Below are 16319 nucleotides of genomic sequence, written 5' to 3' on the forward strand. Positions count from 1 at the left end.
TGAAATTTACTAACCATCTGAACTTTTTTTTTTTTTAAGATTTTATTTATTTATTCATGAGAGACACACAGAGAGAGAGAGGCAGAGACAGGCAGAGAGAAGCAGACTCCATGCAGGGAGCCCGATGTGGGACTCGATCCGGGGGCTCCAGGATCACACCCTGGGCTGAAGGCGGCGCTAAACCGCTGAGCCACGCGGGCTGCCCACCATCTGAACTTTCAGTGAGTTGTAATCACTGATCACAGATCACCATAAAAATATAATAATGAAAAAGTTGAAAACATTGCCAGAATGTGAGAGACACAAAGTGAGCAAACGCTGTTGGAAAAATGGTGCTGACAGACTTGCTTGATGCAAGGTGGCCACATACCTTCAGTTTGTAAAGAACGCAGTATCTGCAAAGCACAATGAAACTGTAATGGGAGAAAGGGATGAAGGACCATAATTACCCCTACTTCTTGTATTTTAAGAATAGCATTTTTCTTTACACCAAAGCAATACATAATCATTAAGGAAAATGCACATTAACAAAAAAATGAAAAGAATCTTGCCCTTGGACCTTTACTGGTAGTATTCTGGGGTTATACTTTTTTTTTTTTTTTTTTTTTTTTTTTGCCTTTTAAATGGAGAGAGAATTCAGAACAGAGAATTAAGCTATTTAACAGGGATACGCAGGAGTTATGTGGACTTTTTTTCGCAAATTACTATTTTATTTTTAATCACTTTTTTTTATTCGAGGCTAGCTGACGCAGTTACATTAGTTTCAGGTGTAGAACATACTGACTAGACAAGTTTATATGTGATGCTGTGCTCACCACAAGTGTGGCTACCATCTGTCCACAGCATTGTTGCCACATCCCTGCCTACATTCCTTATGCTATGCCTTTTTCCTTCCTGTGACTTACTCATTCTGTAACTGGAAGCCTTGTATTCCCCAACCCCCCTCACCCATTTTGCTTCTCTCCTCATCCCATAAACACAGAAGAGGGCATAAAAAATGTGTTGTTGTTGTTTTTTTTTTCCTTAGAATGTGTTTGAACTTCAGTGTACAGGGCCTTTGTTTTCAGACTCTTCCAATCCCTGTCCTGAACCCTGCACCCTCCAGGGCACGCTTCTCCAGGGGGTGGCATTTGTCCCACATTCACTGCTCTCATCCCTTTACAGACTCTCCCAGGAAAGAGGTGTACTTTATGGCCATTATTGACATTTTGACTCATTATGATGCAAAAAAGAAAGCAGCCCACGCGGCAAAAACCGTTAAGCATGGCGTAAGTATCTCCACTCTGTTTCCTTCTCTGCTCCTGGGCCCCTGATGCTGTCTGTGGTGCGGGGACCAGCTCTGGTTGTCTTCTTGCCACCAAGCTGTCCAGAGGCCCTCAGTGGATCTTGTTCGCTTGGGGGGTCGAGTTTGGAGTGTGAAATATAGAGTCAGCAAATGCCAACAGCTAATGTAGCCCTCCCTAAACTTTGAGCAAGTCGCTTAAACTCAGCAGCTAGTCGTCTTTCGACACACTGGGGACACTGACAGACACATGCGTCTCTAGAATATTGTACAAATTCGTTTCTGTTGGGAAAATGCTTCAAAGATAAAAGCAAAGACAGCTAAGTGTTTTAACATGAATTCTCAAAACTGACATGTTCAGAACTGAAGCGCAATCCTATGCTTCAGACACTTCCCGAATATGCAGTATTATTTTTTTGTGCAGTGAATTGTATTTTTTCTATTATAGAAATCTTTTGGGTGCAAGATCTAAGTTTAATAACATGAATTCTTCACCTTTATTGTGCTTGTTCTGAATTATCACTATTCTAGGCACATGTTGACTTGTTGAATTGCCCATGACAAGCCTGTGAAGGGTGCTAGTGTATCCCTGTTTATCAGTTGAAAAAAACTGAGGGAGAAAGCCCAGGTCTAGAAGGTGGTAGAAATGGGACTGCTCCCCAGAACCAAGCCCAGCCCCCCATTCCATGCTAGTCCCATCCCCCTCCCCTACCAGCAGATCCCACCTGCCTGGCTGAACTTCACCAGTTGTGAATATCCATTATGCTTGTATCATAGAGACTTGTTTTGGCTTTCCAGGTGTTGCTAAAAAAGCCAGAGACCCCATCCCATAGAGATGAACTTGGACCTTGCCTTGTTCACACTGGAAGGAGAGGTGCCTCTTCAGTAGTGTGTACAACCAAGCAAGACACACTGGAACCCCAACCTCTATTCGAGATCCCTTTTCTGTATTTTTAAAATCAAACATGAATGCTGTCCTCCCAGCAAGGGAAGGAACCAGCCTAAAACCATATTCAATTTTCCAAAGACACAGTTACATCAGTAGCCACTATTTACGGTATTCCTACTGTGTGCAAAGCAGGGACTAACACCTCAGGCAACCCACAAGTGTTGGAAATCCTGTATGAGTAAGAGAGGAGGGCACCGCTAGCTCTCACCCAGCCGCTGGCGTCGCAACCTTCAGAGTAGCATTTGTTAAAATGTGTGCATGCCCGATGCACATCCCCTTTCCCTGATCCGAGTCCAGTTCCAGAGGCAGGAGTTGGGGGGTGGTAGGTGGGAATGGTTCTCTAAAAGGCTCTGTAGTACTTCTGATGCTCCCCTCTGATTAAGAACCGTGGGTATACAGGAAGGACAGAACTGGGTCCAAATCCCCATGATCCTTACATTAGCTCTCCTGGTCGTGTAACCTTGAGAAAACACTTTGGAGCTTGTGGGCCCTAGCTGGTGAAGGGGACCCGCCACCTTGCCAATAGGGTTTGCAGAGAATGTGTGAGGCCAACAAGCCAACTGGGGGGAGACACTCTGTGCTGTCCCTTCCCTAAGTGCCCCAAAATGCCACACACCACGTGCAGCTACACGTTGGCCAGAGCATGGCTCCTCATTCGTCTCCACCGTCAGACACCAGCTCAGCTCCAACACATGCCACATGGCCTAAAACTGGGCTTTCTGCAGGAGCCACACATTCCGCTTAGCAAAGGATGTTGTGTTGAGCTGCCACTGGCACCTCTTCTCTGCCTTCAAGGCCTGGGCTCCTCCGTGGAGATCCCAGGGGCCCCGGCCAAGCTTGGAAATCACAGGTTCCCCGGTGAGTCTGGGTCTAAAAATAACACCTGGTGACTTAGTAAAACTGGTCTTGGCCTTGGCAGCTCAGGAAACCGGCAGTAACTATATACCTTGAGTCTGGTCGCCAGTGCTGCCTCTCGTAATAGGAAATCCCCCACTGAGCACCCCACTCCTTGCTCCAAGCAGGTCTCTGTGCAGGGGAACAGTGGCACCCCTGTGCCCATGCTGAGTGAAGCCGGCCCCTGGCCCTCTGGGGGAGGTGCCGTCAGCAGCCTGATGTGTCTCTCACCTGGCCGTTGTGCCAGCTGACACGGGCCCTACTGCCGCTGCCCTCACCCCTGTCTAGAGCACTCAACCACTTGCCTGGATCCTGAAGAAGAAACACCATCCTATGTCATTGTCACTGGGATTTTCCTTTAGCCAAATGTTGCTATTAAGGTATCTCCAATGTGCTCTCCTGAAAAACAGAAATGTTGTTTGGCATGGCTTCTGAACGTAGGCCGCACAGAGTCCACTGTGCGATAGGAAAATCCCAAACATGGCTAGGTCACTTTTTTTTAAGTCGCTGCAGTCACAGTGTGATCACAGCATCTGTCATTACTCTGAGTCTTCGCCTCATCTTCACAGAGATTCCTGAGAACCTTGATTATTCAGACACAATGTCCAAAATATTTTATGCTTTAAAAACAGAGGCAGAGATTGAAAAATGATCAGCTTTGTATTTAGCTGCGATTGGAAATTGCTACAGATACTAAGTAGTAATTGTATCGATATTCTCCTCCTTGACATCTGCCTAGGCTGGTGCAGAGATCTCGACCGTGAACCCAGAACAGTATTCAAAGCGCTTTTTGGACTTTATTGGCCACATCTTGACGTAACCTCCCACATGGCCTTGGACGGACATGAGCCCGGGAAGGAGAGAGAGGTGGCTTCGGTGTAGGAAACATGAAGACCAAACTCAGTGAAGCACACCTCCTCGTTTACATCTTCAGGCCAAGATGACTGATTTGGAGGCTACTCGCTTTAACAGCTACCTGATATTTCCCAGCATCGTTCTAGCTATTTCTGACACGTGTGTGTGTGCCGCGCACGTGTGTGTGTCTGTGCGTGCGTGCGCACGCGCGTATGCGTGTGTCTTAAAAATTAATTAATGAAAGCCGATCAGCTTCAGTCAGAGTGCGTTTGGGCAACAAGCCTCTGATTCCTGCTGTGGATGGATGGACGGATGGATGAGCACATGCGGGGGGAGGGGGTGAAGGAAATGCATGTCAGACCAACCATGTTGGCGTCACGCAATAAACTGTGGATCAGTTTATTTTCTGGAGTCGAAAGATGTGATAGTATTCATAATAATAATGAAGATAATAATAATGATGATAATAATGATGGTGATTAAAAGAAAAAGACTTACTGCGAATGTTACATTTCTACCCCGCACGCGGACACTCCTTAATAGTTGTACCCCGAGCCCCCGGCACTGCACACAGAGGAGTGCTGGCATCTCCAGCATGCCCCGGTTCGGGGTTCTGTCCGCATCACAGTGTTGGGACCCCAGCGTCCGGGGACGAATGCCCCTCCTCCAGCAAGAAGCTGATGCCCCTAGTGACTCTTGTCTGTACATTCTCACCTCAGTAAGTATGTCCAGGAAAACTGCTTAATTCTCTTTTCTTGCCTGGAGCTTCTTCACTGTTACACTCTTATGTTGCAATATAGGAATTAATGCTACAAAATAAAAATAAAGCTTACCTGAAAAGTGCATAGTTTTGGGCAATGTTATCTACATCTCCTACTGTGGGAAGGTGAGCGAAGCATTAGAACTCTGAATTCTCTTTGTTAACGATGGCAAATCTGAATTCTAAGATGTTTCTGTTTCACCATTGGTTAAACAGTGGTATTTTGTTATGAATTATCCCTTGAACTGAAACCCTCAATTTTACTGTTTACATTATTAGGAAAACAGGGATATTTTTGAATCTAAAAATTTAATGTACAGCATGTGATTTTTGAAGTTTACATGTAAAGTCATTTTACAGTGTAGGTGAAATAATGTTTGTCATATTTTGAAATGTATCCTGCAGTCCTGTTTTTGGGTGAATGTTTTATTCAAAGTACATGGTAGGCAGCCTTCTACAATAAAAGGAAAAGGGTTGTTTTGTTTCTTCCAGATGTACATTTATCAACCTGATGATTTTTTAAAAACATGTTTAACCCAAATCTGGTTATGTAAGCTCATTGCCCTTAACTGTGCTGATTGTGTTTTTAATCAGTTTATAAATTTCCAACATCGATCATGTATTTACCAACTTTCTGGCATTTTCTGAAAGGCGTCAAGCTAAAATATTAGACTTGCTTAGAGTAGGTTATCAACTTATACACTGTGCTAAAGCTGTGCCTTTGAAATTCTTTGTTTAAAACATGAGATGATTTTTGTAGGCAGTTTCAGAAAAGAAAAAAAAAAAAAAAACTACCCTTCAGTGATTACTTATAACTCAACAAATACCCCCTGCCGTACTGCCTCTTCCAAGAACTTTACTTCAGGGCTTATCAAGACTGCGATAATGCCCACTGTTGCGTTGGTTTACTTCGGAAAACATGAGGTGATAGCAAATCAGGATCTCTGGAAGCCAGCGGCAACACCATTCTACCACGAGTTACTGACCACCCAGGTTTGTTAGCCATAGTAGATGATGTTACTGCCACTGTGACGTGGTTGTCCAAATCTGTATTTTATGCATTTAAAATTAGTTAAGACTGTGATTTGCCCACACACACACACACACACACACACACACACACACACACCATTCATTCTGGCATCAAGTCAGTTTCAGTGCTGAAGTTCAACTGTGGTTTCTTTGACTCAAGACTACAAAAGTGAGACCCTGAAGTAAAGATAAGGTACACATACATTATTTGAGTAACTACTTTGTGGCCAGTCTCTGTATGCTTTTAGAAGTTTACAAAATGCTTTATTTTTATCTGTAACAGTCTCTGTCATTCAGTTCTGTCGATAAACTATTTGGACAGAGTAAGGAAGTTTGCCTTGTATCTCCTAGTGCTAACAATACACTCCAGTCATGAGCCAGGCTTTACAAAATAAAGCACTTTGATGACTCACAAGGTGGATCCTTCATTCCTCTCTCTCGATTGTGTTTCTCTGTGGCAAATAAATTTTAAGTACTCGGTACTAAGACTACCTTTAGCTGCTCCTTGAAGAAGGCAAGGTGAAATTGAATCTTTTCATTCTCAGGAGCTTTGCCTTCAACCTGTGAATTCTTTGATTAGTAAAGAATAGAAACTTCCACACCAAAATGGACTTGCTGCAAGACGGACAGGCAGAGAAAAGAAATCTCTCCAGTGACTACCCTGTGAAGTATATTGTTTTATTTTTAATTTTTACCAACCACAGTTCTGTGTCAGCATCTCTTGAAACTTTATTGGACTACCACTGATGGATGGAAGGCTTTCTTAGTGCATTCTACTGTCCTTGGTGCCAGGTTAGCAAACATGGTCAGTTTGGCTAGAGCACTTGTTTTGAAAATGCATAGCTGTTCTAATGCAATTGATGTAAGAGGGAATGATCTGAGCATAATGTACTTTCCCTGTTTACTTCTGTACACCTCGGTCCATCAGGAACAGTAGATGAACACAGAAAACTGCACCTAGCTGAACTGCGTTGCACAGGAATACATAAGACACACACCGCCTCAAACAGCACTGGCTCCTCCACTGCTGCCCTTGTGGGCAGTCACACCAGTCTGTAACCCGAGCTAGAACTTTCCATCTGACTTCCCGTCGCTCCTTCCTCTACTTTTCGGCAGTCCCAGAGATGCAGTCCTTCCAAGGCCTGCCAGCCCAGGCACCCTTCGGGTCCTTTTCAAGATAACCTGCCACATTGATTGTGGTATTTCTATATTTCGTGACCACCTAGCAACACTTAAAACTGTACTACAGCTTTTATTAGGTTCCTCCTTTTTTTTTAACTGTATCAGTGATGAAAGGTGTTTGGGTGCTGTGCCCCTTAGTCCCACTATTCCCGTGAGCTCTGTTTCATTGCGCACACAGCAGTGATTTAATTTCCTAGACTGAATTCACATTGGTCCCAGAAAAATGGTTATTGCTAATTCATAGAAGGACAAAGGCTGATGTGAAGCATTAATCCTTGATTCAACGCTTTCAGAAATAAGTGATTACGGGTTGAATGCAAAGAGACTAAGTTGTGGATAATGAAGTGGTAATGTATAAAATGGATATAATGCAGTGGTACAGTGAACAGAAGGCCATGCCAAGAGATGGAACATGGAATTAAACCTAGGAGTTCTTAAAAATCAGTGGACTCTGCAAGCCCCAGCCACCATGTACACGGACTGTTTAATTAGTACAAAGTCAGCAGTCATGGTCTATACTGTACATAAAAGCCTTCTTCCAGTTCTCAAAATAACACTCCCCTTCTCTTCCTTCCTCATCTTCTCAAACAGCATTTTATTCAGCTCCAGCCACATTATCTGGAGCTGCTATGTTAAAAATATCAAAGTGATTCTCCCTAAAAGGCAGAAACACACTGCAGGCCATGCAAATTGGATCCCCATCCACAGGAGTGACTTGCACAGCAGCATTCACTCAGGCCCCTGATCACACACTGACTGAACTGCTTTCTTTACACGGCTGGCATATCAAGGGGGCACTCCTGGCAAAGTGGCCCCAAAGACCAGGGAAGCATCTCTGGAAAAGTAGAGTTGATAAGTTACTTAGAGCGATTATTGAAAGTTCTTTGATAAAAAGAAGCCCCTAAAAAGTACAGAGGGGTACCTCTTCATCCGAACTGAATGCCCTTCAGAAGGTTTAGTCCTGTTTTTGTGATTCAGTGAAAATCCTGCCAAAGGGCAGTTAAATGCCATAGTCTGTAATTTTCTCTCACTCTTAAACACTTGTGTTTAGTTTAACTTCTTAAAAGAAGGGACAAGAGGTTAGGATTTCTCAGAATCCAGTGTGACAAGAATCCCACACTTCTCGCTGAAAGAGGTGTCACAGATAAGGAAAGTTTGGCCCCCAGAAGGTAAGTGATTCGTCTCAGGTCACGTGACAGTTCGCAGCAAAGCCAGGGCTGGCCCCCTGTGGCAGCTCAGGATTGAAGGTTGAAGGCTTGAACCAGGACCTCGGACCCTCTGGGGACTCCCAAGACCTCACCACCACCCTTCCTTCGTGAGCGCTCCTCTCTCCCTAAGCCCTTCAGCTGTGTTTTGAGAGCTGGCATGAAGCCTCCTGGATTTTATAACAAATGTTCTACACAGTCCATTTTATGAGATTTTTAATCTGTATTATTCCATTGCTATCATTTTCTCTTAGTCCAACAGCTTTTTCTGTCAATTGACTTTTTAAATCAAAGGGTCTCACTTCTGATGAATGGCTGGTTTGGAAAACACTGTCTTAAGTGGCTACTCCCTCCGCCTAAATGAATCACTGGTTTTAAATACTTTTTGTAATATGCTTCTTTCTCTGTCTCTGCCTCTCCTCACCTCCCTTTTCTATACTTAAAACATACAAACAAGGTAGCTTCCTACTGATTAGAGCAGCAGTCGGCAACCACAGCCTGAGGGCCAAATCCAGCCTCCCATGTGATTTTTGTAAATAAAGTTTTACTGAAACAGCTACACCCATTTGCATATTTTCTACTGCTGCTTTCAAGCCACAGTGGCCAAAAGAGTAGTTGTGACTGAGACCAGAAAGCCTAAAACATTTACTCTAGCCCTTTTCAGAGAAAACTTGCTGACCCCTGAAATAGAGCCTCATTTTGGTACCACGAAGTGGTTTCTGCAAAACCACGGACTTCAGCTACAATTGCTCTATTATCCACAGAGATCTTCCTCTTTACCTAGAGTTGTTGAGATTTCTTTCATTCTTTTACTAAAGTTGTTGCAACTTCTTCACTGCCCTCAGTTTTTACTGAAGTTATTAGTGCCTTGTGAGTTTGTTTTTGAGTGAATCACTATGGTCATCTTACATTACCATCACAGTCACCAGTGAAGTTGACTATCTAAGAAATCCATTTACAGAAGGGGCACAACTTTCAGTCATTCGGTCACTTTGTTAAAGTCCTATAAAAACAGATGACTGAGTTCTTCAACATGTGACATTTTAACAATTTTAATATACTCATATAGACTTTAAAAACTTTTTTTGGCCTCAAAGAGTATTAGTTAAGGATTCTGTGGCATCTAATATGTGCTATTTTACCAAAGATGATAATACTAAAATAGAATAATTTGGTGGGACTGTGTTTACCTAATGTTTCTCCCCCTACAAGCTTCCTGGTAGTCTAGGGTGAAGAGCTCATTAGCCTGTGGATTCTGTGCCTTAGATGGCATCCGATATTTTCCCCCAAAATTCCAGAAGGGAACTTCTTTCTGCTTTGTCTGTGCTTACACATCTCCAAACCAAAGTTTGACCAGGCAAAACGAGGGAGTTTTCCATTCAAATTCTGAGAATAGAGCTCGTCCTTCTACCCTACTCCACTCCTACATTCTGTCCAGATTGTAAGGTTGATTTACTGAAAATTAACAGCTTTTTCTAAGTTTCTAAAAATAAGTAAATAGTCACAGAATGAATAGACTGTGTGATTGCAATGAATGCAGACACACTACAGGGCGTGCAAAGCAGATGATCTTCATACTGTGAAGCACAAGGCTCCCAAAACTAAACAGTGAATGTTTAACTATGAAGCCTACATTTGTTTCTTTTAGTATTTTCCTACATGGCTTAGGAATTTAGCTTTTAATTAAACAAAATGTCATAAATACAGCACTGCCTCTTTTTGCCAAAAATAAGCAGCAGCAAAAATACTAAAATATACAAATAAACTGTATGTATTGATCACAGCTCTAGTGGACCAAACAGACTAAGGGACATTTGGGGTTTGCTGACTGGAAACATATCCATTGTTCCCATGTAGGGAGGAGTGGGATATATGTGCCATGGATGGACTGGTGCTCTCTCTAGATGATGTTAGACATCAGGGTGATAAAATTTAATTTTGACAAAATTTGTCCAAAAAAAACTTAGCGGTCTGTGTTGTGCTTTTACAGTTTCTAAAGCATTTTCCTCCACATCTGTTTCACTTAAATCTCATATACATGGTTTCATTTTTACTATTCTCCTTTCACAGTTGAGAAGCCCAAGGCTCAGACAGGTTGATCAATTCTCGGAGGTAAGTTAAGTCACAGGGCCAAGTCTTCAGCCAGCTGGTCTAGGTGCTCTTTACACTGCAGTAAGTGTTCTTTGCACTATATCACATCACTCATTAAGTTTCCCAAAATATCGCAGGTCCCTAATTTGCTCCCTTTTAATGCATATGAAGTCAAACTGACACTGTAACTTGGAACTACATGGGATTTAGACAGGCATGGTTGGCTTGGTTTCCCCAGAGACCCCATGGAAATATTCAGTCAAACACTAGTCTTGGTGTTGCTGGGAAGCTAGTTTGTAGATGCAATTCAAGTCTATGATCACTTTATGTTGACTAAGAAAGATTCATGTAGATGATCTGGGTGGGCCTGATTCAGTAAGGCCTTACGAGCAGGACTGGGGTTTTCCAGAAGAAGAAATTCTACCTGTGGACAGCAGCTCAGCTTCATGCCTGAGAGTTCCAGCCCACCCTTCCCAACAGCCTGCCCTGTGTTTTTTCAACTTAACCTACTAAGCCCTCACAATCACATAAACCAATGCCTTGCAATAAATCACTTAATATATAGCTTTTGCTGGTTGTGTTTTTCTGGCAGAACCCTGACTCATACATATCTTATAGATCTTTTTCAGTAACACGGGGAAAGCGAATGGTGGAACAAAACCCTCTGCAAATCCACTTCTCCATGAAAGTAATCAGAACACTAGCAACAATTGTTGTCATCATTTTTTTCAGTACTCTGGATATTAGCCAAAACCTTGCAGCAAGCAATCTGAGGAACTTTCATTCAAGAAAACTGGATCTTGGGAAGAAGTGAACTTCTCGTATTTTCTCTTATCCTATTTCCAGATAAACAAAAACAGAAAATTTGTCACTGGCAGACCCTCCTCCCTACATAAACAAACGAAGTCCTTCAAGCTGAAATGAGGCTGATGTCAGCAAGATAGTGGAGTTGGAAGCCCTGGACCCTCCTTCCCCCAACAAACACAGCAATTCAGCAACACTTCAGTCTCTTCATGAGAAATCCAGAAACGAACTGAAAGGCTCCTGCACCTGAGAGAACACAAAACCGGACTCACTAAAGTCAGCAAGGAGGTTCAGGACACCTGGAGTCCCTGCACCCAGCTGAGCACCACACGAACAGGAAGAGCGTCCCTGAAGAAAGGAAGAGGCTGGTTTATACATCCAGCACCCCCTTTTCCAAGAGGTCTCCCCAGAACACTGGCTTTTATCTTGCCAGTCTTGGAGCTCTGACAGCTCTGTCACCGTTAGCTGCCTGGGGAAAAACAGACACAGCAGCTCGGGCTGGTAGATGCCGTCCACCCTCCCCCTGCCCGGTACAGAGTGAGTGGATGGAAAATCCCTGTCAGTTGTCAGCTGCCCCTAGGGAGGAAAAGAGTTTATTTTTATGGCCACCACCCCAATTTCTCCAGGGCTGCCCAAAGAGCCAGCAACAGTCTAACCCATTTTGAATCTCTTGACTGGTTGGCACAGTCTGGTTGCCTGGGGGAGAACAGAGATGGTGGTTTGAACTGATGCGTACCATAGCACCCCTCACCCCCGACACCCCTGCAAAGAGCAGGAGACAAAAATGACAGCCACCTGCCTCTCCCTGAGGAGGGAAAGACTTGATGGAGGTCCCCACAATCTCTAACTGGGCTGAATGACTAGGCTCGTCTGTACAAAGTCAGTCCATGAAGCAGGAGAGGTGCCTGCTTTGCCTAATGCATGAATAACCACAGAGTCAAGGACAATGAACAATCAGGAAAAGATGTTCCAAACAAAGGAACAAGACTTCTATCCAGAATTCATAAAGAACTGTTACAACTCGATAATAAGAGACAAATTTTAGAATGAGGAGCGAATTTGAATAGGTGTTTCTCCAAGGAAGATACACAAATGGTTAATAAGTACATGGAAAGATGCTCAACATCTTCAGTGATTAGGGAAAATGCAAATGAAAGCCATAAAGCACATGATGTCCCCTAGGCTAGCTATCATCAAAAAGGCAGAAGATAGCAAATATTGGAGAAGATATGGAGGAACTGGAAGCTCAGTTGGGGTGGAAATGTAAAATGGTATGAACACAGTCTGGCAATATCTCACCGGTTCAACAATTACACTCCTAGTATATACCCAAGAGAAGGGCTGTATTCCTTCCGGATGCCCTAGGGGAAAATCCATTCTCTTGCCTTCTCTGGCATCTACAGTTTGCCTATATTATGGGCTTGTGGCTCCTTCTCTCATTTTTAAAGCCAAGAGTGTAGTATTTTCAAATTTCTCTCTCCAACTCTGCTTCTGCCATCACATCTCCTTTTTGATCAAATTAGCTGGTGGTCTATTTTTAACATCTTTTCCGAGAAACAGAATTTTGATTAATGGATTTCATCTACTATTTTTCTGTTTCCAATCTCCTTAATTTCTGCATTTACCTCTGCTATCTTTGTGTATTTTCTTTTGGCTTTATTGTTCTTTCTTCTAGATTTTTAAATTAGGGATCTAATTCATTTATTTTCAATTTTTAATATTATTTGACAGAGGTGTCTAGGGCTACAAAGTTTTTAATGATCACTGCTTCTTACATAGAGACATTTTAAATATGTAACTATATAAAAGTTATATATGTATATTCTTGATTTATAGCCTTTCATTATCACTTTTCAGAAAGTGTGTAATTTTTGTGTATATTTCCCTTATAACCCAAGAGTCGTTTAATAGAAATTTAAAAAAATTTCCAGGTGGAAGTGTTCTTTTGTTTTTAGTTTTGTTTTTCATTTCTAACTTCACTGTATTGCGTTCAGAAACTATTAGTAATATTTCACTTTGATGAAACCTGCTAGTGATTTCTCTGTGCCCTAATATATGATCCCTTTTCAGGAATGTTCACATGGTCTTTAAGAGAAGGTACATTCTCTACTACCAGGGAGCAGTGTTTGATACACAGCCAAAGGTTCCTAAGGCCAAGAGTGCACAAGTCACTCTAGTGATGGTGTGTGTGGGGTCCTCGATACCTGCATGCCCCAGTTTTTGTTTCTTTGTTCAAGATTATAGTCACTCTGCAGCAGCCAGGAGCATCACTGCCATCTAAAGTGGCATCCTTAAGGGGGGGCACGTGGGTGGCTCTGTGGTTGAGCGTCTGCCTTTGGCTCAAGGTATGACCCCAGGGTCCTGGGATCCAGTCCTGCATCCAGCTCCCCACAGGGAGCCTGCTTCTCCCTCTGCCTGTGTCTCTGCCTCCCTCTGTGTGTCTCTCGGGAATAAATAAATACATAATAAATATTTTAAAAATAAATAGGATGGCATAGTTGAGAATTCCTTCCCTTAAAGGGACAGTTGTCTACCCTCCGCCAACTAAGGCTCTGTGTGCACGTGCGTATGGGCGCATGTGTTCTAATCTCTCCACCTGCACAGCTGTCTCCGCAAAGAACCCATTTACATTAATGCCATTGCCCTTGAAATATCTGAAATCTTATTTCTTTAAAAAAAAAAAAAAAATTGTGGGGCAGCCCGTGTGGCTTAGCGGTTTAGCGCCGCCTTCAGCCCAGGGTGTGATCCTGGAGTCACGGGATCGAGGCCTACGTCGGGCTCCCTGCATGGAGCCTGTCTCACCTTCTGCCTGTATCTCTGCCTCTCTCTCTCTCTCTCTCTGTGTCTCTCATGAATAAATAAGTAAAATCTTAAAAAAAAAAAAAAAAAAAAATTGTGTAGATCACATTCCCGTGACTTCTCCACTTCACCCTAGAGTTACTCTGCTGTCAAATCAGTATCAAAGTTTTCACTCACCTCATTGGGATGACCTACAGATGGAATTTTCTTGTAGTCTTTAACATCATCCACCTGGCCAGTCTCCATGACCTGACTCCCCACCCCCCCCACACCCCCACACCCCCCCAGTCATGGACGAACACCACACCGGGAAATGCCCGTTCGCCGGGGATACTCGGCGCCCTTGAGGCGGCTCCGGCCCAGCAACCGGCAGCACGTCCTGGCCGCCATCTTGACTGCTGACCCTTGACCCCGCGTCCTGACGCACCAAGGGCCCAGGGCGCAGGCGCACTCTTACTCTCTTACTAGACCTCCTCTGACTCCCATCGTGGTCGCTGCAACCTTACGGTCTCCGTCTCTTTCCTCTCCTCCTCTCTTCTCTTACTATTTTAAGTTACATTTTCTGTACTTCTTCAGAACATTTCATGTTTCTATGTTATTCTTTACCCATAATTCCACCCTTGTTTTCGCCTAGGCGCTATTATTATAGGAAATGTTCACCATCTGTCCTTTTGCCAGTCTCCCCAGCCATCTCCTACGGATCAAGTCCATCCTGTAGTACAAAGGTAGACGAGCTTTCTCACTGAGGAACCAGACAGTAAATATTTTAGGCTTGTTGGGAATCTGACAGAATTAGTCTGCTGCTGTAGTGCAAAAGCAGCCATAGACTATACATAAATGGATGGATGTGGCTATGTTCCAATACAAAAAAAAAAAAAAATTTATGTGTCAATTTAACTGGATCACATTATGTCCAGACACATGGCTAAACATTTCTAGGTGTGTCTGTGAGGATATCTCTGTATGAAATTGCTGCTTGAATCAGTGGATTCAGTAAAGCAGTTTGTTCCTCCTCACCTCCCAGTGTAGGAGAGCATCATCCAGTATGTTGAGGTCCTGACGAAAACAAAACCGGAAGGAAGAATCCAGCCCTTCCTGCCTGGTCACTTGAGTTGGGGCGTTAATCTCCTGCCCAAGGCACTACTGGTTCTCAAGCCTGTAGACTCATACTGGCTTTCCTGGGTCTGCAGCTTGCAAATGGCAGATCATGGCCCTTCTCAGTCTCCGTAATTGTGTGAACCAACTCCTTACACAAGTCTCTTCCCATATATAGCATCCTATTGGCTCTGCTTCTCTGGAGAACCTTGGCTAATATGCCTGCTCTGATAGATTCCTTAGGAAAAGCACCTGTGTATGGTACTCCCTGAGTTCTTGCACACTCGGGACTGTTTCTCAATAGCTTTGATATTTGAAGGGTGACTTGCCTGAATAATTTTCTTCTGTATCTGTAAAGTCTAATCATTTTATCAGGCCTGAGAGGCAGCTTCCAGTGATCCTCTCCTGCTATTCATATCTTTGTTTAATCACGTCCCCTCAAGTGTAGACTGGAGCAGTGACGCACTCCTAACAGACAGAATGTGGCAAAAATGATGAGATGTCACTTCCAAGATTAGGTTACAAAAAGACTCTGGCTTCCATCTTCCTCACCCTCTCTTGCTCTCTTGCTTGCACCCACTGATGGAATCCAGCTGTCATGTGGCAAGCAGAGGCCCGCTTGGCAAGGAAGCGATATCGCTTACCAACAGCCAATGAGGACCTTCCTTCAATCTGCCAGAAACCATGTAGGTCCTTCGTCAACTGAGCCTTCAGGTGAGACCCAGGGCTGAGAGCTTCATTGCAGCTTCACAAGAGACCTTTAGGCAGAGACGTTTAGCTAAGCTACTCCCAGATTCCAGACCCACAGAAACTGTCCATTAAGAACTGTTTGCCATTTTAAGTAGCTAATAGATAACACAATAAGTAACAATATACCAGGATAACTCACAGATGATCTTTCCAGGCTCACTGTGAGGGTACCCACTTCCTTTTTAAAAAGATTCTTTTTATTCATGAGAGATACAGAGAGAGAGGCAGAGACACAGGCAGAGGGAGAAGCAGGCTTCCTACAGGGAGACTAATGTGAGACTCAATCCCAGGACCCCAGGATCACGACCTGAGCTGAAGGCAGACACTCAACCACTGAGCCACATAGGTGTCCCCCAGATGGACCACTTCTACTTGTATTTCACTACAACCTCCTCCAAGTGGGGCATAGACAACTTGTTCTTAGACTGATTAAAGTTTTGGTTTCCCTGAGCCTCCTCTGGAGTCGGGGAAGTGGTCAGGTCTATGCTCCAAAGGGGACTCAACAAAAAACAGTGGGAATGGAAATGTCACCAAAGCAGTCCAAGCACATGGGCCTTTCTTCTTTGTTATGGTGGCTGTGTCCCTAGATATTGCTACCCAAGATCAGGCAGTAGGGTAATG

The 16319-nt window shown here is 43.6% G+C and overlaps 1 protein-coding gene and 1 long non-coding RNA gene across 2 annotated transcripts in view; one reads left to right on the forward strand and one right to left on the reverse strand.

The window, feature by feature from the left end:
• The window catches only part of PIP4K2A (phosphatidylinositol-5-phosphate 4-kinase type 2 alpha), a 178378-nt gene extending 172191 nt beyond the window's left edge, over positions 1–6187 (forward strand). The window contains exons 9-10 of the mRNA XM_038529823.1: positions 1165–1268; positions 3865–6187. Coding sequence (XP_038385751.1) covers positions 1165–1268; positions 3865–3945 — 185 coding nt within the window. The 3' untranslated portion in view covers positions 3946–6187. The remainder of the gene's footprint in view (positions 1–1164; positions 1269–3864) is intronic.
• LOC111091322 lies at positions 590–14134 on the reverse strand. The gene is made up of 2 exons (XR_005355181.1): positions 14031–14134; positions 590–3524 (listed from the first exon to the last, which is right to left on the reverse strand). It is a non-coding gene; the product is annotated as an uncharacterized LOC111091322 (long non-coding RNA).
• Between the last annotated feature and the right edge of the window lie 2185 nt (positions 14135–16319).

Source organism: Canis lupus, chromosome 2 (genome assembly GCF_011100685.1).
Source record: "Canis lupus familiaris isolate Mischka breed German Shepherd chromosome 2, alternate assembly UU_Cfam_GSD_1.0, whole genome shotgun sequence".
NCBI lineage: Eukaryota > Metazoa > Chordata > Mammalia > Carnivora > Canidae > Canis > Canis lupus.